Source organism: Ascaphus truei, chromosome 17 (assembly GCF_040206685.1).
Source record: "Ascaphus truei isolate aAscTru1 chromosome 17, aAscTru1.hap1, whole genome shotgun sequence".
Classification (NCBI taxonomy): domain Eukaryota; kingdom Metazoa; phylum Chordata; class Amphibia; order Anura; family Ascaphidae; genus Ascaphus; species Ascaphus truei.
This window is the reverse complement of record NC_134499.1, coordinates 34,743,612-34,767,153: the sequence shown is the minus strand read 5'-3', so window position 1 is coordinate 34,767,153 and position 23,542 is coordinate 34,743,612. Positions and strand designations below refer to the sequence as shown.

At 40.3% G+C, this 23,542-nt stretch overlaps 1 protein-coding gene across 6 annotated transcripts in view; it reads left to right on the top strand.

The window, feature by feature from the left end:
- The window catches only part of PTPRG (protein tyrosine phosphatase receptor type G), a 386,148-nt gene that overhangs the window by 312,856 nt on the left and 49,750 nt on the right, over positions 1-23,542 (top strand). For 5 of the 6 annotated variants that reach the window (XM_075574780.1, XM_075574781.1, XM_075574782.1 and 2 more), the window contains 4 exons: positions 3,595-3,703; positions 5,863-5,912; positions 9,393-10,161; positions 19,653-19,785. In XM_075574780.1, coding sequence (XP_075430895.1) covers positions 3,595-3,703; positions 5,863-5,912; positions 9,393-10,161; positions 19,653-19,785 — 1,061 coding nt within the window. Of the gene's footprint in view, positions 1-3,594; positions 3,704-5,862; positions 5,913-9,274; positions 9,342-9,392; positions 10,162-19,652; positions 19,786-23,542 lie in introns of all 6 variants that reach the window. The other variant, XM_075574783.1, reaches the window with a different exon arrangement.

Sequence of the window (23,542 nt, the reverse complement as noted above, 5' to 3'; positions counted from 1 at the left end):
CCTATACATGTCGCGATCATAACCGAAATGTGTTGCATCATGTGGGGAAAGGCTGCAACTTTACCAACGCTCAGTTACTATTGCTGTACTACCTGAATCATTCTTTTTACCTTTGAAGAATGTTGCCACAGTCAGAAAAAGCAGAGTCCCTGTTAAATGCAAATGTAATTTTAATCTAGCATAGTATTTTAAGATTTCATCCATTCAGCATTCCCCTCTGAAAACCAGCAAGCCTTGCATTTGCCCTTCTAATTCTTAGCATACAAAAATCAAAGTGACACTTCCAGGTTTGAAAGAGCTTCATTTACTGTTAATCAAAAGAAGCCTGTGGTATAATGAAATAAGTAATTGTGTATGCACATGAAAAATGCAATTGCAAAGAATAAAATTCCTAATGACTTTTAGTATTTTTTTTCCTCTATATTTTATTTTTCAAATGTGCAATCCTCTGGGCCTGTTCAAAAAGTTATACAATAAGGCTTCAAGATGAAGATTATTTGACTTAATTTCCATTTATATTTTCAGTTCCCCCACTAGACATTGTTATCTGGGTCACGTAGGAAAATAGTTTGCTTCACAAAAATCAGGAAGGAATCAATTGAAAGACATTCAAGGTCGTGATGCTCTGCAACTTCTTCTTTGTCAAAATGATCTGCTCATAGGGGACCTCTAGTTCGAGGGGGAAAAAAGTGATTATAATTAGTAAAAACAGTAAATACGGGAAGTAAAATCCCTATCAATGTAAAACCATTAAATCGTTATAAGCCTGGAGGGGAAGCATTGAATGCCTTTATCCTGCAGGAAAGGGTTTAATGTAGGGATGAAAAACAAAAGTGGGATTGTTACATGAATTAACTGAAGTCTTTCTTCCGTTCTTAAACTGGTAGGACCAAATCAAAGGAAAAGAAACATTTTCTGACCATACAGCAAAATGTCGTTTTTTTTTAATGTCTGTAGGTGATTTTACTTACTACAATGTTTAGCTAAATAAGTATCCAAAAGTGTTCTCCAAGTCTCCCGGCTGCAACCTTTATGTTCCAAAAACGGCACCAAGATTATCAAAGCCATGGGTTTTGTGTTCGATAAATCTGGTGTGGTTTGTGCACCAGTTTTTCAGCCAAGAGAATACATACTGTCCAATGCAAATGCATGCAATACAAAGTGATTCAGCAACCTAAAACAAATCGGGTTCCATATATTGGATATGAATGTGGATCTGCTTTGGCTGATGCTTTCAATTATCATTCGTGTGAATGGCTTTGGAAAGTCTAGTCCAGGGGTAACCAACTCCAGTTCTCAAGGGCTACAAACAGGTCAGGTCTTCAGCATAACCCGTGCACCTCACATCTGGAACAGTCTACCGGAGACTCTCTCAGCCGCCACCAGTCAACGTTCTTTCAAAAGTAAAGCTGTCTCACATTTTAATCTGGTCTGTAACTGTTACATATGCCTATAATATATATTATCTCTAACTGTGCATGCAATGTCCTGTATATAATGTTTACTCTGTTCACTTAATGTAGCTGTGTATTTTCATCATAAGGCTGAGTCCCCGCTGGCGCTGAGCTTGGCGCGTTTACATATATATATATATATATATATATATATATATATATATGCAGAGAATAGCCGTGTTAGTCCAGTTGCGATAGTGCAGAATAAATGAGTTCTTCAGTATTCGGTGATACCTTTTTTATTGGACTAACAATTTATGTCCTATGACATAAATTGTTAGTCCAATAAAAAAGGTATCACCGAATACTGAAGAACTCATTTATTCTGCACTATATATATATATATATATATATATATAGTGGTTGACAAATCACCAAAAAAAATCTACTCGCCACCTAGTACCAAACGTGTGCTGCTTGGGCCTATTCTGCACTATATATATACTGTATATATATATACATATATGTATATATGTATATATACTGTATATACTATGTATATATATATACATACACATACACACACGCTCGCCGCTTTACTAAACACATTTTTTAAACTTTCCCGCTTGCTCGATAGCCCGCAATGCGCCCACCCCTCCTCCCCCCCGCGCGCGCGCCCGCAAGATGCAGGACACCCAGCGCTCATGCTCTAAACATGAGCGCGCTCAGCGCCAGCGGGGACTCGGCCTAACTCATACTTGAAAACGAGAGGTAACTCTCAATCTATTACATCCTGGTAAAACATTTTATAAATAAATAGAGCCTGCTTCAGCACAGGTGGCTCAATCAGTGACTCCGTATCCTGAAACCCTGACCTGTTGGTAGCCCTTGAGGACTGGTGTTGGCCACACCTGGTCTAGTCTGAGTCCTGACCAGGAAACCCCTGGTAAGAGGTATCCGGAGAGAGAAATGTAACAGTCTTTCATTTGAAATAAGCGGCTGTTCCCCTGATTGCTAAATGTAGCCCTCCTGAGTCCTGGGATGGACGAGTCCTTGTGATTTAATGGTGGTACACACCAGCATCCTAAGGAGGTTTATTATTAAAGTGCTATTACGATGATGCCGATTAGGACCTTTCTGCACAAAATCCCACAGTCAGTGGGATTTCTGGTGTGTTCCTCACACTTGAATAAATAACCCCCAAGAACCTTTTTTAGGGTGAACTTGTGAATAGATTCAGTTTTGGGAGTCACCTCCTACAACGTTGGTCACATGACGTTGCCACAGAAATGATAATACCGTGTTGTCCTAACGTTTGTTTTTGATCAGTCTTTGTGACTTATATATATTTTGAATGTTTATTTTAAGGGTTTCAAATTAAGAGTAAGATGCGTCTCCTTACGTGTTATTGATGAACTTTAATGAGGTGATTAGAAGTGAAATAAGGCTGCGGGATCCTCAGTTTGTATCAATACTTTTGTTGAATTTCAATATGAATACTGAAGGGCATTTGAATGTCATACTTTGACAATAATAATAATAAGAGGGTGTGTTGTGCATTAGTTATTTAGTGGGGCTACTTATGCTATTGCCTTTGGCATGGCCGTGTAACTCAGACACTCCATCGGTTTTATTGCAACATAAAAAGATACATAAAAGCGAAAGGAGACAAACAACTGAAAATACATAGACTCAAACTGATCTATCATTTTATTGGCTGCATAAATATTTTTAGACCTTTTTTTTGTGAAGGCAAGCATTATTGAGCTCTTAAAATTGCTTTTTTAATGACATCCATGACAGTTTAAAATTAATACCTTCCAGTGTATTTAGGGACTTGGCGCTTCTTGGGCGAATGTCTCCATAAATGTGACGTGCATGCAAATATCTCAGAGTAACGCATTGGGAGCTGTAACACCGTTTCATTTCTGTACTTCTAGCTCGGGGACGGCCAACTCCAGTCCTCAAGGGCCACCAACAGGTCAGGTTTTCAGGATATCCCTGCTTCAGGTGGCTCAATCAGTGGCTGTCATTATGACTGCGCCGCCTGTGCTGAAGCAGGGAAATCCCGAATACCTGGCCTGTTGGTGGCCATAGGCTGGGGTAGACCACCTCTGCTCTAGCTGTGTATGGCTAGTGTTGCTTTGCAAGAGTGTTTCAACTTGCTAATCAGAGTATTGTTTCTCTTTGTTTCAATCAGAAAGCCATCATTAACCACGTTTCACCCGACATCCTCTATCTGTTCAGAGTTCAAGCAGTGTGTCGCACTGACATGCGCAGTGACTTTAGCCAAACGATGCTATTTCAAGGTAAATATCGATTATTTTTTCTCTCTGCTGTGGCACTTTTTGACACGATCGATTGCCTCCATTTGAAGAAAAAATAAATAAATAAAAAGACCGGATTATGGTTCCATTATATGTGAGGAAATCCCCTGGGGGATAACTAGGAGAATGAATATATGAAGGAAAAAAGTTTTTGGAAAAAAAAATATAAATGACACTCGAGCCTGTGATCTGTAAAGTATATTTCCTGCAGTCTTGCTCTCCGGCTAAACTGCGAACGAATGCAACAGCCAATTCAATCTGGAACACCTCCTAATCCAAAAGAAAGATCGTGGGAGGGATAACACCAATTCATATAGAATTAATAGTAGTATAGCTAATAAAGTGGAATATAATGTACTTAAATAAAATACAAAGCAACATACAAAATCGCCCCAGGCAGTGTAAAAAAATGTTTTTACTGACGTGAATGAGCATAAACGCACCTAACGTTTCACTGATTGGGGATCAGCTGTATTTTGTTGACAGCGCAATAATCTTCAGTATTGTTTTTGTACATTTAATTAGACTTTTATAGAATGAAAAAATTATATATGTAATGAAGTTGGTGTTATTTCTTTTCGAAAGCGAGGATAATTTCGCCTTTTTAATCAGTTGTTCCAGTATATTTGAACACGTTAGTCTTCGTAGATAATCAGTGACTATTTATATGCGAACTCGTCATGCAGACAAATAATCCGCTCTAGGTACAGTATACAGTATTAGACATGGAAATTCCACAATGGTGCTGTTCACTTGTTTTCTTTAAACGTATTGTTGTACTCGAAGATTGCTTCTTAAAAAATAGAAGCCTGTGTTATCTGCGGCTTATGCTGCCATCTTTAAATCCAAAGAATTGATGTTACCATAATTAATTCTTGCGTATGAGAACAAAAAGTGATCTTTTTTTATTTCTTTTAAATATAAGAATTTCTAAAATCAGAACAAGCTCAAATATAAAAAAAAAAATAAGCGTTTTGAAATCAAAGGTAAGTGCTACTTTTGGCAATTAATACCTGCCGAAAATATATGAATGTTTCTGCTCTGAGCTGGATATATATTTCACATGTCTCAGTGAGCATTTAATCCCAAACTTGGGATTTATAGCAATCTAAAGCCGAAATGGCATGACTTGATTTGGACAAAATGACTAAATTAAGCAAATATTTACTGCATATTTTTTGGAGTGGAAAAAGGTTGATGGTTTCATGGATGGTAAACCTGAAAATTAATCTAAATAGACCTTGCCTGCTGACAGCCCCTACAGAGGAGTAATGGGCCATGTGTTGCTGAAGTTGCAAGTCTTCACATAAGATCCTAAATCAATCTGTTTAAGCTTAATTAGTACATCTGTTGGTGGCTCTGGAGAGGTCCACCGATGTAGAATGTTATTTACCCCAAGCACCAGAACTTTCTTTACCGATGACCCATTCACGATAGAGAACATGAACAAAGATGAACCTAGGAAGGAAGCCATTAATACCCATAAGAGGCTGCTTAGCTTATTGATGATCTCTGCTGGTCCTTAAGAGAAATGAAGTTATTCTGGTCCACTCTTCCCTGTGAATGTGACTTTTTGAGAGAGTTACTGTTTGAGCATAACATGATGTGTGTGTGTGTATATATGTGTATATGTGTGTATATATATATATATATATATATATATATATATATATATATATATATATATATATATATATATATATATAATATGTGTGTGTGTGTGTATATATATATATATATATATATATATATATATATATATATAATGTGTGTGTGTGTGTGTATATATATATATATATATATATATATATTATTTCTACAATATGTAGTTTGGTTCACGGGTACCTTTATTATATATCACTAAAGCCATAATTTCCTTTCATGCAAAATAGGCATCATATTTAATTTTAAAAGATCTCTATGATGCATTTGGTTATAATTCATATATAATTTGGATTATAATTCATTTTTAATTTGAGTTATAGTTCATATATTGCATTATTTTCCATAGAATATTCATTAATTAGCTGCCATATATCCAAAGACTAGTATGTATTGCTACATTATATTCTTCTGTCTCCCTTAAGCTGGTGATCCCCAGAGGAGAACCAAACTAATGTGTAACTGTTTTTTTCCTTCAGCCAATACAACTCGAATATTTGAGGGGACCAGGATCGTAAAAACAGGAGTGGTAAGTTGTGGGCTCAATGTCAAAGCAGATACATTTCCTTTGTATGTTTGGGGTGGGTGGGGGTTGGGACGTGGTGTGTGTGTGTGTGTGTGTGTGTGTGTGTGTGTGTATATATACATACATACACACACACATACACATACAAACACATACACATACACACACATACACACACACACACACACACACACACACACATAAATACATACACACATACACACACACATATACATACACACACACACACACACACACACAATAAATGAGTTCAGTATTAGGTGATACCTTTTTTATTTGGACTAACAATTTATGTCATAGGTCAAGCTTTCGAGAGTTTTCCTCTCTCAAAAGCATGTCCTATGACATAAATTGTTAGTCCGAATAAAAAAGGTATCACCTAATATTGAACTCATTTATTCTGTGTGTGTATGTGTATGTACTGTATATGTATGTGTACATATACATATGAACATACGTGTGTGTGTGTGTAAAAAAAATATATATAGTGTTGGACATATTGCACACTAGCATTGTCTAGTTTTGGAGATCATGGAAGCCTGTATCCTTACACTTCTGATCAACATAACTACTGTGCATTAAAGTGCTATTTAAATTGTCATTTACAGTGCTACTCACTTGGGCCCAGACTCGCTTAACTCTGTCAAAGGGCACATTTGATGTTTACCTTAATGTACGAGAGCTCATTAGCATAGGCTCAACGTCCCACTTCTTTTAGTGAGTACAGCTTTACCATTAGTGTTTAGTTCTGGATATCTGATCAATTACTTTACCCCACTTTGTAGCAACATTGGGTTTTACTTGGGAGCGTTGTTATAACAATCACTGAAAATAAGAAATGATTATAATGTGATAGCTGAGATTTTAAAATAGCTCATCCAGCTGATCTCGTGGAGCTGCTGTATGTAACCATACAGTTATTCCTAGAATCAAAACTAATTAATAATGATGTACTAAAGGATTAAAAAGGCTTATGTGCGGGAGGTAATTTGGAAGAAAGCACATGAATAGTGTTTTGCCTGCAAGAAAATCTAATTGTAAATGCCTTACATTATAATATATTTTTCTGTTAATTTGCTTGAAGAAAGTTGAAATATATACAGATGGGCAAACCCGTTTGTGTGAGATCAGAATCATACATTGGAAACCCGAATACAGAACCAAAAACCCTTAAAGCAGTAATACTACATCTCTCCCCCCCCCCCCCCCTCTTGTTTTTTTCCACCTTATTTGTATATGTAAAGCTTGTGCTAGTGTATAATTCTACATTCTTACCTAAACTGGCTTTTGTCTGATGCTCCTGTTATAAATCTGTAAGAATCCTGATTGTGTGCCTAACTAAATGGCTGCTTGTCAGTTTCAGTCAGTGTAACTCAGCAGCTACAATGTATCCGTATATTACTAAGGTAACATTATCTATTGTTACAGTTTGCAGATCAAACTGCTGAGAATAGTGGCAACAAATTATCAAAAAACAGGAAAGTGTTACAAAGCTCTTGCACTGCTGCAGAGATGGGCTATAACCTGCTAGAGAAATCAAAGGGTGCTCAGTATATTAAAACTCCTTAAAAATGGCATTAATAGGTGATAAAAACACAAAACAAAAAAAACAACAGTCACTATTATATTATACGTCAAAACAAATTTATTTAAAAAAAGAATATACTATTTCACATGTCTTGCTGCTTTAAGGTTTTTAGAACCAAAAACCCAAAAAAAGAATTGGATCCAAAACCAGAACAAGCCATTCTCCACTGAGGAGCTACCAGTGGGGTTTAAAACTTGGCGTGTTTCTTGCAATATCTTAAAAAAAAATCAATTATATTTTAGTTTCCGAATTGTTTTGACGATTTTATACTTATTTTAAGAATGTTTCCACAATTTAGTAACAATTTACAAATACCAAAAATCTAGAATAAATGAAGTATAGATCTGGTGGTGCTGTAGATCTGGTAAGTGTATCATCTGTGGGATACTTTGTCACGTCATACTGTATGACAGAACCTTGCCAGATAAGCACATTTATCCCAACAGACAATTCATCTTCCTAGCAAGCGAATGAACACAACTCCAGTTTAGCACATTTCTGCTACAGAAACATTTTACACCATGTACAGTACAATGGAATACATGTATCACCAACCTTGAGATGATTATTTACCGTATATAACACATTTTAGGTAGCAGAGATGCCAACCTCTAGTGGGATCTAGTGTAACAATCTGTGATTTTTCAGGGATTTGGTCCAAAAACTGGTATTTAATAAGAATCTGGCGATTATCATTGAGATTTTATGGAAGTCTGAGACGCAGATGCTAAAAATCAGTGAGACTGACCCCTAATCTGTTACACCAGGGGTGGCCAACTCCAGTCCCCCTGAGCCACCAACAGGTCAGGTTTTCAGGTAATCCCTCTTCTAGCACAGGTGGCTCAATCAGTGGCTGGGTCATTGACTGGTTGAGCCACCTGTGCTGAAGCAGGGATTACCTGAAAACCTGACCTGTTGGTGGCCCATGAGGACTCTAATTAGTCACCCCTGTGTGTCACTCACAGACAATAAGTGAGAGTTGACTGATGTAGCCGTATCAAAAACAGCTACAGTATATATATTTTTTAAATAATATTGTACGCAGTCTTAGTCCATAGTCCTTCTGAAAATAAATTCTTAGAACTGCCATGCACAGTAAGTAATAACGGGTAACGTCTTGGTGTGGTACTTCCACTATGCATCCGGTGGAAGTGAATTGAATGTACTTAGGAAATCCGGAGTTCCCTGCTGGAGCCAATTGTTCTTTCTCAGTAGACTGCTCAGAGCGAATGAATATAAAACACAAAGATGACACTAGGGTGACATCCAGTGGACAATAGTGTCATTAAAATGTTGGGGAAACACTTGTGCTAATGCATTGTTGTAGGCACAAAAAAAATATAGCTTTAACCAAGTGCTTAATTTCTATTAATATAATTGGAATATATTTATAATTTGCTAACATACCTGAAGGCCTTACTGAAAGAGCCTTAATGTAGCAACAAGCCAACAATTTAGGGATTATACAATATGGGGTATATTTTCTAGTGTTCTTGTTTTGTTTAGATAGAGACGTACTTCACAATAACAGACTTCAAAATCACAATAAAGAAAAGTAATACAACTGATAACGTTTGTTACTATAAATATATTTCAGGTGACTTTCACAAACCTGTTCATTTTAGTATCCCACCATCATAAAACTGCAGTTATTTTCACTAATAGAACATTTACAGAGCGCATCTTAATCCATCGTGTGTCAATGTAGCTTGTTTTACAAAGGTTGGAAACTGTCCGTTTTTCTTTATTAACACAGGGTGGGGAGAGTGGGAGTGTTCGAAAAGGAAAATTAAAGAGAACTCATAATGCAAGTAATATTTCAGGTACTCTATTGACACTCTCTCTTATTTTCTTTTTTTGGTGATCTTTTCAAGCCTACTGCTTCTCCTGCTTCCTCAGCTGACATGGCCCCCATCAGCTCTGGATCTTCTACATGGACATCTTCAGGCATTCCCTTTTCTTTTGTTTCCATGGCAACTGGAATGGGTCCCTCTTCCAGTGGGAGCCAAGTCACTGTGGCCTCTGTCGTTACCAGTACTTTGCTTGCAGGCCTTGGCTTTAGTGGTGGTGGTTTGCCTTCCTTTCCTAGCACTGTGTGGCCTACTCGCCTTCCTACTGCTTCTTCCGCCAGTAAGCAGGCTGTAAAATCGGTGGTTTCCACTACTGAACCTTTAACATCTGCAGGATCAGACAGTGACGCTTCTCCCCAAAAAAACAACGAAGGGACAGAGGCTGGGGAAAAGGATGAAAAGGGAGAGGGAGAGGACGGGGAACGAGACCAGGACGAGGAGGGTGAGAAAGAGTCCGAAAAGAAGGCGAAAAGTGCCGCGACGCATTCATCTGAGGTACAAAATCAAACCGAATCTACCCCAACTACTGTTTCCACTGATAAAGTGGGAGAGGCTGGTGCAAATGAAACTTTGACTGATCCAGAGCAAAAACAAAATACTTCTTTAATAGATGTAGATGACAGTAAGTGGAGTACACCTGCAGGAACTGTAGTCCCATTGCAAACCATAGTGCCGTCCACAGAAGACAATTTTGATCTGGATCAAACTACAAAGATACCAGGATCATCTTCAAAAGACGAATACAACATTGATGGGAAAGCCTCAGACAACAGATTCATCACAGTGAACCCAGGTTGGTGACTTGATCTATGATCTGCAGAGCTTCTTGAAGGCTATTTGAATATCCTGTCATTAAATCCATTGACTGTGTGAATAAAAGAATGGTTACTTTTGGGCATGATAATGTAAATAATAGAAATTAGCCTCACTGTCCAAATAATTGTTCCTTTTGCATAGATTCTTTCCTTTAGATTTCTTTCTCCTGTGGTTTAGCTTTTAATCAGTCTTTCTCTTCATGCTTGACGCTTTCTGTCGGATGTAACATGGTCTCATTTTGCTTTTGATGATTCTCCAGCTATTGTCCCTGCTAATGGCCAGGTTGTGTGTACATGTTTCGGTCACTTTGTCCTTACTAACTTGAATTGATTAAAACATTGCTGGAGAGAATGTAAGAAATAATGATGTGCAACACCAACTAACTTCTGAGATTTTTTATATATATATATATATATATATATATATATATATATATATATATATTCACATTCTTACACAATTTACAGCAGGCATACAGTTTGGGAGTAATGAGTCCATCATTCTCATGGTCAATGTCCTGCAATTTGTTTATCATCACCGCACAATCAAACTGTAAATCAGTGACACACATCATTTTAAAGTTGGTATTTCATTGAAACATATAATCACTGCAAAGGTCACGTTTCAGACAATCAGCAATGTCCTTGCTATGCAAAATGCAACCAGGGAGCAGGTGTTCTGTACATAAATACATCTCAACTAGATTTTGCTTTTGCCTATTTACATCCATTTATATCATTTATTTGCAGGTTTAAATGATATGTTTATGGGAGTGCCCGTAATACATCTCTTCTGCTTGCTCTATATGTATATGCATAATCAAATTTGCTTCCCCTCTGTGAACGCTTTTGCTGCCAGTGGGGCAGCAATAGACACAGAGAGCTCCCCTTTTGTGTAACACCTCACTATTAATGGAAGTAACAAGGTGATGAAGTGTTACAGGCGCTACATGATGGGCTAACTTAAGGAATGATGTCCAATTTTTAGAGCCTCCAGTCTCCAGCAGAAAGAAACCTTATTGTGACCAGTAGTTCAAACCCATTTTAGATATAGTTGTAACAAAAGTTGATAACCTGTAGTACAGCATTGAGTAGCTGTACGGTATGTTTGTAAAGTCCTCAGAATACACAGCCAGAGGCATCGGCAAAGCAATTCTTTACAATGACTCTGTGACTGACAGATGTTAGAAGAAATATACAAGATTAGAACTTCAAGTATGTTTTCTGAGAACGTGTTTTTCTGGGTGACTATAACAAACACCTGTGCTTCTGTAACAAGGTAATATACTCTTAAGAGAACGTTGTATAGGTTTAATTTGTTCACCATATTGCCCTATTCCCCTAATTTCAGAGAGTAGACCAGATACAGGAGCTTAGTCACAGAGCCCATTTAGGGAAATTCAATCTGGTATGGTTGCTTACTGATTTTACCCAACTACGTTTTAAGAGACTCTAATGTGTCAATTATCCATCCAGTCTGGATATGGATTGGCTTGAGGTCTAGGTTTCCAATGAAAAAAGTATGTGTAAGTAAAGCTCTGGCTTAGAGTAAGAAGCAGAACTAGGAGCCTTTGAGTGATCATAACATTGTATATGAATTTATTTATGTAGCATCAATTACTGTATGTATGCAGCTTTTTACCTTAGAGATATTAGAATACATGGTTTTAGTAAGTGCACCAAACCTAATTGTGTGTGTGTGTGTGTGTGTGTGTGTGTGTGTGTGTGTGTGTGTGTGTGTTGATGGTGTGGGGGGGTGGGGGCAGGTAGAGGGGTGGTGTGTGTGCAGGGGAGTGTTGAGGTATATCCAGAAATCTCTCTCTCGGGCTGTCCTTATCAGTTCTACCCATATGCATACACATTGTTATCTGCACTCTAGTTATACAGTAAGATTCAGATGTACTAGTACAGTATCTTTTTCTTGGAAACACAAGCCTCAAAAGTGTTAAAAGCTTAAAATGTCATTGTTACAAGAAGAGATTCAGTATTCTAAAATAAATCCTGCAAATCCGACTCTTATGCAGTTTTGTGCCATTTTGTATTTTCACCGCATTTATCATTTTAAATGTCTTATAGATGTGAATGAATTAGTCAAATAACGTTTCAAATAAAAAATGCCATCAGATTAGGAAACAATATTTTGTAGAATTATTGACAGTGGTTGACAAATCACCAAAAAATCTACTCACCACACAAAAAAATCTACTCGCCACCTAGTACCAAACGTGTGCTGCTTGGGCCAATATTTACTCGCCCGGGGGTTAAATCCACTCGCCCGGGGCAAGCAAATGTATAGGTTTGTCGAACACTGATTATTGATATCAACTGTGTTTCTTACATTCAACCAAAGCAAGGGTGGACAACTCCAGTCCTCAAGGGCCATCAACAGGTCAGGTTTTCAGGATATCCCTGCTTCAGCACAGGTGGCTCAGTGGAAGACTGGACCACCTGTGCTGAAGCAGGGATATCCAGAAAACCTGATCTATTGGTGGCCCTTGAGGACTGAAGTTTGCCACCCATGAATTAAAGCTTTTCTGATAAACACAAGATGGGTTATTCCATTAACCACTTTAGGGGGAAAAGGACCTTTATATGTTACCACTAGCTAATGCCCACTGCTCTCCTGCACCTTTCTTCTTACTCCATTTTACACATACACATTTTATTGTGGTAGAAATGGGCACTTTGGTAATTCAGAAACTATTTACAGCGTATACCAGCTGTTTAGTTGTTTACATTGCATTTGGGACCCCCCAAATAAATATAAAAATATATATATATATTCTGTTCCCTATTTTCCCAATATGCTGTTCCTGGTTCACAACATAAATGACTTAATACTTGATACGATTCACTTGAATGGACCATTTAGCATCAGAAAGGGTCCCCTGGCATGCCACCGATTGGGTAAATATTGGCCATTGTACCTTCTGCAAAACTTGGCCAAACATTTGTTGAATCCCACTTTTTAGGGAGGAGGAAGGTGTTGGGTTTGGGGACACTGCTTTCATAATGCAGAGTAATAGTGCACTAGTAAATAATATCTGGTCATGAGTTTGCTTTGAGACCTGCAGAGGGCAGAGTGGTGCTTATATTAAAATTACATGCAAACAATGCTACGCCTGAATGGGTATAATTAAGGTGTGTGTGTGTGTGTGTGTGTGTGTGTGTGTGTGTGTGTGTGTGTGTGTGTGTGTGTGTGTGTGTGTGTGTGTGTGTGTGTGTGTGTGTGTGTGTGTGTGTGTGTGTGTGTGTGTGTGTGTGTGTGTGTGTGTGTGTGTGTGTGTTTACATACACACAGTAGATTAGAAATCATACAGATAAAATACCTTGGTTTAATAATGTATGGAGTTAAAGCTGCAATCCTACTGTCTGTCAGTTGAATTTCTTAGGTGCCTCTGAATGGTGAAGTGTTTTCTTTTATGCTGTCCTTATCAGACAACCAATAAAGATAAGGTGAGGGGGCTCTGGCTGTACAGTGCTTGCTATCACATTGGTTCACTTTAGTCCTACGAGGCATTTCCCCTTTAACTGCGGTTGCAAGTGTCACGGAATGATCACATTTGGACAGTCTTTGGTTACTTCACACCGGTCATTTATCTCTTTGTACATTCTTTGTTCATTCTCTATGCTTTGAATATATAACTGAAGGTAATAGATCTTCTTAAACAAACATGGTTTAGCCCTAATTAAAATGTATTGTATTGAGTTTAAGATATCTGTAAATTTGTCACAAAATACTTTCATATTTTTATCAACCTTTTAAAATGTTACCAGATGTATCTAATTTTCTTTACTATATTTAAATCCCAACGATTTATTAAACTGAAGACGCGGATTAAAAATAGCTGTGGTTTTATTCTAAGCATTGTATATTTTCATCTTGCTGAACATGGCTGTACGTGTCTTGTTTTGCAAGGCTTAGATTATTTTACTTGGAGGTCTTAAAATGTTAATTTGATACTTATTACTTTTATCAGAGAGAGCTGTGCATAATCTCTAGGTGACTGCTTCACAAATGCATATGCTTCCAGACTTCCTGGTGGGCAGGTGGGGTTGAATAACGATTGCCTAAATTTAGCTAGTGACGCCCCACATCAATTAGTGAAACGGTGATTGGTACGGATAACGCTACACAGTATGTGATGCCTTTCATTACGCCCTCAAAACATGCCAATAGCGTACATCTCCTCAGAATACATTTATTATCATCTACAATAACCCCGGTAGACTTAGAATGCAAAAAAATATATTGATTATCCTGCTAAAAAAATATGGCGATAAGGCTCTAGTGGAATAATAAACTGCCGGCTTCCTTATTTACCATGAACGTTTAGCAAGCGAAGATTTGGGTGATGGTGACTAAAAGAGATCAAATCTTGTTTTTACATTGTGTGTACATACATGTATACATTTAGTTATACCTAGATGTGTTGTTTCTTAATAAAATACTTTTTTGATGCAAAACCTGACAACTAATTATTTCCCTGAATGGAAAATTCAATTTATTTTTAATGTTTCTCCGCAGCTCACTAATAACGACCGAGCAGGTTATCGATATAAAGTGATTTAACCATAAGATAGTTCATAACTTATTTATAGTTCATTACCCTTTGACGCATTTCATGCCATATCTATTAAACCATGCTAAACCGTAAGGCACCTTAAGGCTCATGGGCTGTAAATATGGCCAATAATCTCAGCCGTGCCACAATCCTGAGGAGTGAAAAGCTACAGAATGTAATGTACTGTATTGTACTTAATTATTGTGAATTCTTTTGGGTGACAAAAAAATATATATATTTCCTCCCCGCTGGGATTCATTCCAAGCTAAGCAAATGGCTTACACCCGTTCATTAATGACATGCTGTTTGCACGTCAAAGCTAAATTAGATATTTCATACAGTACTTTAAGAATGATTGCATAAATAAAACAAGCCACTTATCATTCCATCTAAGGATTCGTGTCATTTCCAGTTTGTCTACACTTTAATATATTAATCTAAAATGTGATCAAGCTATGGTCTGAAATCTAACCAGTTAAAGCAGTAGGTCATGTTCTGGAGGACATGTTTCTCATGGTGACACTGGAGAGATAAAAGTACGGACATGTACAGTATGGTGATGCCATAGTGTGGTAATACACGACATCTTGATTATTCAGCGAGCGCTTCAGATCATGAAATCTTCATATTGACTATGAAAATACTACTTGTATGCAACGTTAAACAAGCAGTAGATGGTAATTCAGCTTGTTTTTTTTTTGAACCTTTTTTTCTTTTCCTCTCACTTTTTTTCTGTGACTTCCTTTCCCCGGTATTGTATTCCTTGGTGGAAGTTGAACACCTGAACATACGGTATTTTATTCAGTTTGTTCAGAGTATTTGATTTAATTGGATGTTGGAAGCACTAACTTCATTTACATACTAACCCATCTCAGACTGCTTCAGTTTCAACATCTGAATTGGTAAAGTGGAGCGTTTGGCTTGTAAGCAGAGATATCAGATTAGTTTACATCAGTACTTTTCAATGTTTCTACATTCAGTAATGTGGAATCATTGTAGCATATTTTTGTAAAGGGTAAGATGTCACATTTATGTAACATTAGATATTAAACGTGACGGCTGATAACCATGCTTTTTTCAGTCTGCTGCACTTTATCGGTATATGCTATTGACCCTGCTTGGTTTCTGCCCTTCTTGCCCTATTTTCTGAGGTTCCGTTACACTGCTTTTATGTTCCGACATCCATTTATATTTTTCTGCTTCCCAGCCAAGCCAACATACCAATCTCTCTCCTGTCCACTCAATGCACTTCTACCGTCCTACCTGCCCAGCGCCATCTTTTTTTCATCTGTGACTATAGACCAGGAGAGGCCAACTCCAGGCCTTAAGGGCTGCCAACAGGTCAGGCTTTAAGGATATTTCTGCTTCAGCGCTGGTGGGCCGCATCAAAGGCTCAGTCAACGACTGCACCACCTGTGCTGGAGCAGGTATATCCTTAAAACTTGACCTGTTGGGGACTGGAGTTAGCCACCCCTGCTGTAGTCTGTGCAGCATAAGCCGCAGGATATAATAGACAATGGCACAGGAGGTGTGTTACAAAGCTTACTGGCTCATGCCGAGTCAAATCTGCTCCACTTTGTCATAATGGGACATGCATCAGCCATAAGATTTTGAAGTCGTTTTTTTAGTTGTTGAACTGTTTTAGGTTCCAAAGGTAGGGTAAAGAAATTCCATAGTGCAAAACGGCTGCACAGAAGGGAATGAAGGTCTTGCTACACCATCACAACCCTTCTTTTAGAAATGATTCTAAGTGCAGAAACGGTCACCAGCATTTAGTTCTCCCTCCCTTATACCCAAGGTACAAGAGGAGTATTTTTCTCATAGGGAGTTAGCCTCCGAGTGTGAATGTGACATTAAATCCAGATTACATTAGGATTCTTGTGAGTGCAACCATATCAGAGCTTACAGACTGATTAATCACTAATTATTACTATCTGCACTATTATTTTTATTTTGTATTTCATATACCACTGGATTTCACCAGCGCTCCTCCTCACATAGAAGAAAATAAATTACATCCAGATCTCTTGTTTCAGAATGCAGTGCTGGAGGGGTGTCTTTTAATGATTCCATTTGTGTATGATGGTATTCCAATAACTCTGGGAATCTGTATCGCACATCAGAGACCATGACTTAAATCAGGGGTCTCAAACTTGGTCCTCAAGGGCCACCAATGGGCCAGCTTTTATGGATATCCCTGCTTCAGCACATGTGGCTCAATCAGTGGATCAGTTGAAGACTGAAGCAGGGATATCCATAAAACCTGGCCTCTTGGTGGCCCTTGAGGACTGCGTTTGAGACCCCTGATTTAAATGACCAGACCTCTGATGGTAATCATCCCCCATAAGCTATGCAAGTTAATGGGCGTTAAAGAACACGGGTGATTCTCTTTTTATCCATCTATTTCCTCACGACGGTCTCTTTTTTCCCAACGTTCAACATTGCTGCTCTCCGTGGCACATGTATCATGTGTCGGTATGTGTTATTGCACCTGTTCTGGCGTGATCTCCCATTGACTTTAATAGGAGTTACCATTGGAACGGGTGCGATAACCCATAATGGTACACGATAAATGTGCCCCTCTGTTTCATCTAAAAGCCATTTCCCTGGCTGGCTCCTACCAGTGGAGCTCTGTGTACGCCGAGCACCTTCTTTCGTCACCTTCAAATCTGAGCACACACCTGAATCAAGTATTTGAAAAATCTGGACTCCTGGCCGTTGTTTCCCACACCCACAGTGGCACTAGCCAACCAGCGTGGTCGGACACTGCCATCCACATATATTTACACTATATAAATAATACGTGTGTGTGTATTCCCTGACTCTACTTCCCACAAAATGCAACTTTATGGTGATAAATAGATGAGTTCAGTTTCTTCCCTTTCAATACCAATGTATTTGATTCCTATAGGTTACTCTGAGCCAATAGATTTTAGTGCTGCAGTTGTGGAGCAAAGGAGGAGTAAGCAGCCGTGTCGTCTTAGCACACATTTGTCATGATCTAGTGATGTTATTGCCATTAGTCTTCATTGCCCCATACATAGTGTTGCTGAATGAATCAAAACCGCTTTTCTTTGTGGCATTAAACATTTTCTGTTGGTCATGTAGCTGTAATATTTGTTCTTTTCATTGAATTTTCATTTGCCTTGAATTACCAGTCCTGTTGGTCACTCCTCTGGGTTTATTTCTGTATTGGCTCGCCATTTACTACTCTGTTAAAATGTTTGTCATCAAATTGTGAATCCATAATTGGGCCATCTCTATAACCGAACTTTCATTCGCTATAGTTTTTGATCGCTTCCCCTCATTTCCAGAGGATCTCCACCTTCTTTTCTCCCCTCAGTTCCTCCTACGTGGCAGATATCAGCAATGTCCTCATTTCTGCCATTACCTTCCAGTCCACCATTCTTAACAACCGAATAAGCCACCATGATCTCCCCAAGATCTTTTCATGATTCCATCTCCTCTCACATTTTCAGTGTTTCTGTTCACTCTCCACTCTCATTAGACTGAAAGTTCGGTGAGTAAAGACCTAGCCTTCGCCATTGTATCTGTGCATGGTGTTTTTTGTTTAAAATATTTTTATATTATAAAAAAATATATATATATTTTTATTGATTTTTTTTTTTCAGCATATGAATATTATCAAAATGCATCTGCAGACAGGTGCAGAAATTCGGCTAACCGTGTCCACGCATTAAAAACAGAATAACATAATGTTGGATATAACGTGCATGATGTTTTAATGATGATAATAATCATGTTTTTTTTCTTATATACTGCAGCACTGACCTGTACATACTGTAGTATTTTGTGGGCACAATGATTCCCTGCCTCAGACCTTACAATCTAATTTTGGTTCAGGAGGCACAGGGAGAGTGACCTGCCCAAGGTTACAAGGCGCGGACACACAGCTCCCACGCTTTAAAGTTAGTGCCACGGTTTTCAGATTTAGTGCCATTATTCTGAGCCACTCCTTCAGCCACGTTCCCTTAATAGAGAATACAAAAAATATATATATATATTCTACCCACATTGCACTCTAGTTTCTTGCTGTTATTCACCTCCCATATTGTATTGAGCTGTTGCCATATATTGGGGTCTTCTACATTTTATAATGATTACACATTCTTTTTAAAAAGTCATTATTTAGATGTATGTTTTATATGAACAATAACATTGTGCTGAATGTCAGTTTTCATTATATCTTACCGCACTAATTTATTTTCAGTCTAAAAGTCGGCTTTCAGTTCTATTTATAATATTTGTTTACACTAACTCCATGTTTCTGACTGATTAGCACCCATGCGAGGCTCCTCTACGAAAGGGCAGTGTCTGTATAAGCTGATGGCTGGCCCTGTTTTGGAAACACAATCCTTCCGAGCTGTTCTAGCAGCACTCTTTCTTTTTGATTTTTTTTTTGCTCTCTGTGCAATGTGTTTCCAATAACCTTTGTTTGTGCGCAATTAGAAATGTATTTTAGTCTTACTGTGTGATGCTTGGTAACGTTCATTGATCAGTTGAATGCCAGTCTATAATTGAGTTTCCCCATTCATAAAAGCCATTGTATAGCAAATTATAACTTCATTCCAAATGAGCAGGTAAGGTCAAACAGTCGTCACTGATAATGTTTTGTCACTTCGCCACTGAGTGTATTAATGATAATAAATCATTTTCTCCTAAAGCGGTGTTAGATTTTCCATCTTGAGAATCATGTTTCACCACGAGCTTGTACGTTTTCTTAAAGCTATATATAACCTTTGAATATAATTCATGTACAGTTTTGAGTTTTTTTTATTTTTTTCCCCTCCTGCTTTTCATGATAATTAGATTCACTTAAACTATGAATAACATTCTCATACCTTGTTTATCAGTATTTCTGTTATTGTGAATTTACTTTACAGAAGACAAGAATATCTCCAGTATGGCAAGCAGGCCCTCTCCTAGCAAAATGGAATGGATGATACCATTGTTGGTCGTTTCAGCTTTAACATTTGTGTGCCTAATCCTTCTCATTGCTGTTCTGGTCTACTGGAGGTAAGATCTTCCTTCAATAAATACACTGTTCCAAATTGCCATAGCTGTATTGGTCCTGGAGAATTTGTTGTAGGTTGTGATTTATTTTAGTGGACCAACCATGAGTTCTTCATAGAGGAAATCAGAGTGGGAATAAGTATGTTTTTTGATTGCTCCGCATACTGCAGTTTCATCCTTAAAATTGTCACTTTGTAAATATACTAAACGCCCAACCCACTTGGTGCAGTCGGACTCTTCAATGTGTTTGGTTTGCAACTCATTGCCTGCTCGTCCAGGCCTAAAGGAGTGTAAGAATATACTCCATTCTAAGCATAGGGTGGGTTTACATTTTGTTTCCTATTTTTGACTGTGCCAGCGCAAGGCGTATGTGTCTGAAACACTCCAGCATTCACATTTTGAGAACTAATTTTAATGTCAACTTTATTTTCCTAATTTTGATTTGAGCTACAGCAATGTACGATAAGATGTCGCTGTGTGCAGTCAGCCGTGATTAGCACTCTTGATGAAAGATATTTTTTTACATCCCATCTGGCACTTAGTCTTTGCTATGTCTTTTGAAGCAAGTAGAGACATTAAGCAAGTTGGCCACTTTTTCGGTTGCTCGTACTTGTTATACTTTCCTTGCAGCAGCAAAAACAAAGCTCTGTGATTCAAGTGCCAGGCATTGCCTCCTATAATACTGCCTAACATTTAGGTACAGGTCAAGAAAGATAAAAGGTAACTTGCAATACATATGAAAATGTTGTGGGTAATAAAACTTAATAGTTATAATATGTTACTTAAATGCAATGCATGATAATGTGCACAGTGCTTGCATACAATTTTACAGGCAGTCCAGATGACTAGGACATCTCGGTTTCTTATTTACGTTGGGCTACTTGTCCTTTCTGGAACAGTATGTCTTCTTTATTGAATGTGGGTTTGTAGATAATAAGGGAAGATCCTCAGAGGTCCTTTAAATCTGGGCTACTAACGGGACATTACCTAAATAGGTAATTATTTTCCCACCGTGTGACGAGTATTCACAAAGCTAATGGTATGCAGAAACAATGGCCGTTCTGGCAAACCAGCATTGTTATGTTGGCTGTATTAACTGGGACTTTCGTTGAGCATAGATGCGTTAACCAATACACCGCGCATGCGCATTGGCAAAACTATAACGTCTGTTCCAATTAACGCGCATGCGTTAGACTCGTTACCCAGGGGGCCTAGTGAGCCTGGAGGTTCTGCTCCAAGAAAGAGGAGATGATTTTCTGTAAATAGTTTTGATATTCTTTTCCCTGTTCATGATTACTGAATTTATTTTTCATACACCGTGAAGTAACTGTGTGTGAATACAAGTTTTGTTCCCAACTTCTGCCTTTTGGTAATTATTTGTTACTAGCTGAGAGCCCCGGCGTTGCCCGGGATGTTTGTGGTGTGGGGGTGGCATTTGGGTGGGGAGTGGTCCACGCGGCCCATGTGCGGTGGTAGTGCTGCTGTGGCTGTACTGATGGTGATTGTATTGGTGTGCTGATTTGGGAGGGTTTGGTGCTGATGTGGGGGTGCGGATGTGGGTGTGCCGATGGGGGAGGTGCAAAGGTGGCGATGTGTGGGTGCTGATGGTGTTGATGGGGGCTGGGAATGGTGGGGAGCCGAGAATGCCAGTGTGCTGGGGGGGCATGGGATACCGGTGTGCTGATGTGGTGGTGCTGGGGTGTGTGTGTGTATACATTGTATGTGTGTGTGTGTATACATGTGTGTGTGTGTGTATGTGTACGTGTGTGTGTATACACGTGTGTGTATGTGTATACACGTGTGTGTGTATACACGTATGTGTGTGTATACACGTATGTGTGTGTATACACATGTGTGTGTATACACGTGTGTGTATACACGTGTGTGTGTATACACGTGTGTGTGTGTATACACGTGTGTGTGTGTGTGTATACACGTGTGTGTATACACATGTGTGTGTATACATTGTGTGTATGTATATATTGTGTGTGTGTATACACATGTGTGTATACACATGTGTGTATACACGTGTATACATGTTTGTGTGTGTGTATACATGTTTGTGTGTATACATTGTATGTGTGTGTGTGTGTGTGTGTGTGTGTACATTTGTGTGTGTGTGTGTGTACATTTGTGTGTGTGTGTACACATGTTTGTGTATACACATGTGTGTGTGTGTGTGTATACGTGTGTGTGTGTGTATACGTGTGTGTGTGTGTATACATGTGTATGTGTGTATACACATGTGTGTGTGTGTGTGTGTATACGTGTGTGTGTGTATACATGTGTGTGTATATACATGTGTGTGGTGGGGTGGGGTGGGGGTGGAGGGGGGGTGAAGGTGGGGGTGGAGGGGAGGTGAAGGGTGGGGGTGGAGGGGAGGTGAAGGGTGGGGGTGGAGGGGAGGTGAAGGGGGGGGTGGAGGGAAGGTGAAGGGGGGGGGGTGGAGGGGAGGTGAAGGGGGGGGGGGGTGGAGGGGAGGTGAAGGGGGGGGTGGAGGGGAGGTGAAGGGGGGGGTGGAGGGGAGGTGAAGGGGGGGGTGGAGGGGAGGTGAAGGGGGGGGTGGAGGGGAGGTGAAGGGGGGGGTGGAGGGGAGGTGAAGGGGAGGTGAAGGGGGGGTGGAGGGGAGGTGAAGGGGGGGGTGAAGGGGGGGGTGAAGGGGAGGTGGGGGGGGTGAAGGGGAGGTGGGGGGGGTGAAGGGGAGGTGGGGGGGGGGTGAAGGGGAGGTGGGGGGGGGGTGAAGGGGAGGTGAAGGGGGGGGTGAAGGGGAGGTGAAGGGGGGTGGAGTGGAGGGGAGGTGAAGGGGGGTGGAGGGAGGTGGAAGGGAAGGGAAGTGGAGTGAGGGGAGGTGAGGTGAAGGGGGGTGAGGGGAGGTGAAGGGGGGTGAGGGGAGGTGAAGGCCGCTCCCTCACCCGTCCGGCCGCTCACTCATACGTCCGGCAGCTCCCTCACCCGTCCGGCCGCTCCCACGTATATCTGAGGCGGGAGGCAGCTTGTTGTGGCCGCTCCCCCGCTGTGTCCCGGGCGCTCGCTCGCTCCGCTGACTGTAGCGGCGCCGGGGGGGGGGGGGGGTGGAGGGGAGGTGATTTGAAGGGGGGTGAGGGGTGGGTGAAGGCCGCTCACTCACCCGTCCGGCCGCTCCCACGTGGAACTGAGGCGGGAGGCAGCTTGTTGTTGCCGCTCCCCCGCTGTGTCCCGGGCACTCGCTCCTCCGCTGACTGTAGCGGCGCGGGGGGGGGGGGGGGGGTTTGAAAGCGCGGGAGACACGGGGAGAGGAGGAGTTGCGCGCGGGTGTGGAGGCTGATTTCGGGGAGGAAGAGGCGGAGGCTCCGGCGGGTATGTGAGCCCCCCCCCCCCCGGGTTATGCTGCTAATGTACACCCCCCCTACTGTGTGTGTGTGTGTGTGTGTCCCTGTGTGTGTGTGTGTGTGTGTCCCTGTGTGTGTGTGTCCCTGTGTGTGTGTTTGTGTCCCTGTGTGTGTGTGTGTGTCCCTGTGTGTGTGTGTCCCTGTGTGTGTGTGTCCCTGTGTGTGTGTGTCCCCCTGTGTGTCCCCCTGTGTGTGTGTGTGTGTGTGTCCCTGTGTGTGTGTGTGTGTCCCTGTGTGTGTGTTTGTGTCCCTGTGTGTCCTTTGGGCCGTCACTCCGCCTCAGGCCAATGAGAGGTGTGCGGGGGCGGCCCAATGGACCAATGAGATTTCCCCTAGGGACACCGGACATCCAGCAGGCAGGCAGGCTGGCATGCATGCATGCAGGCAGGCAA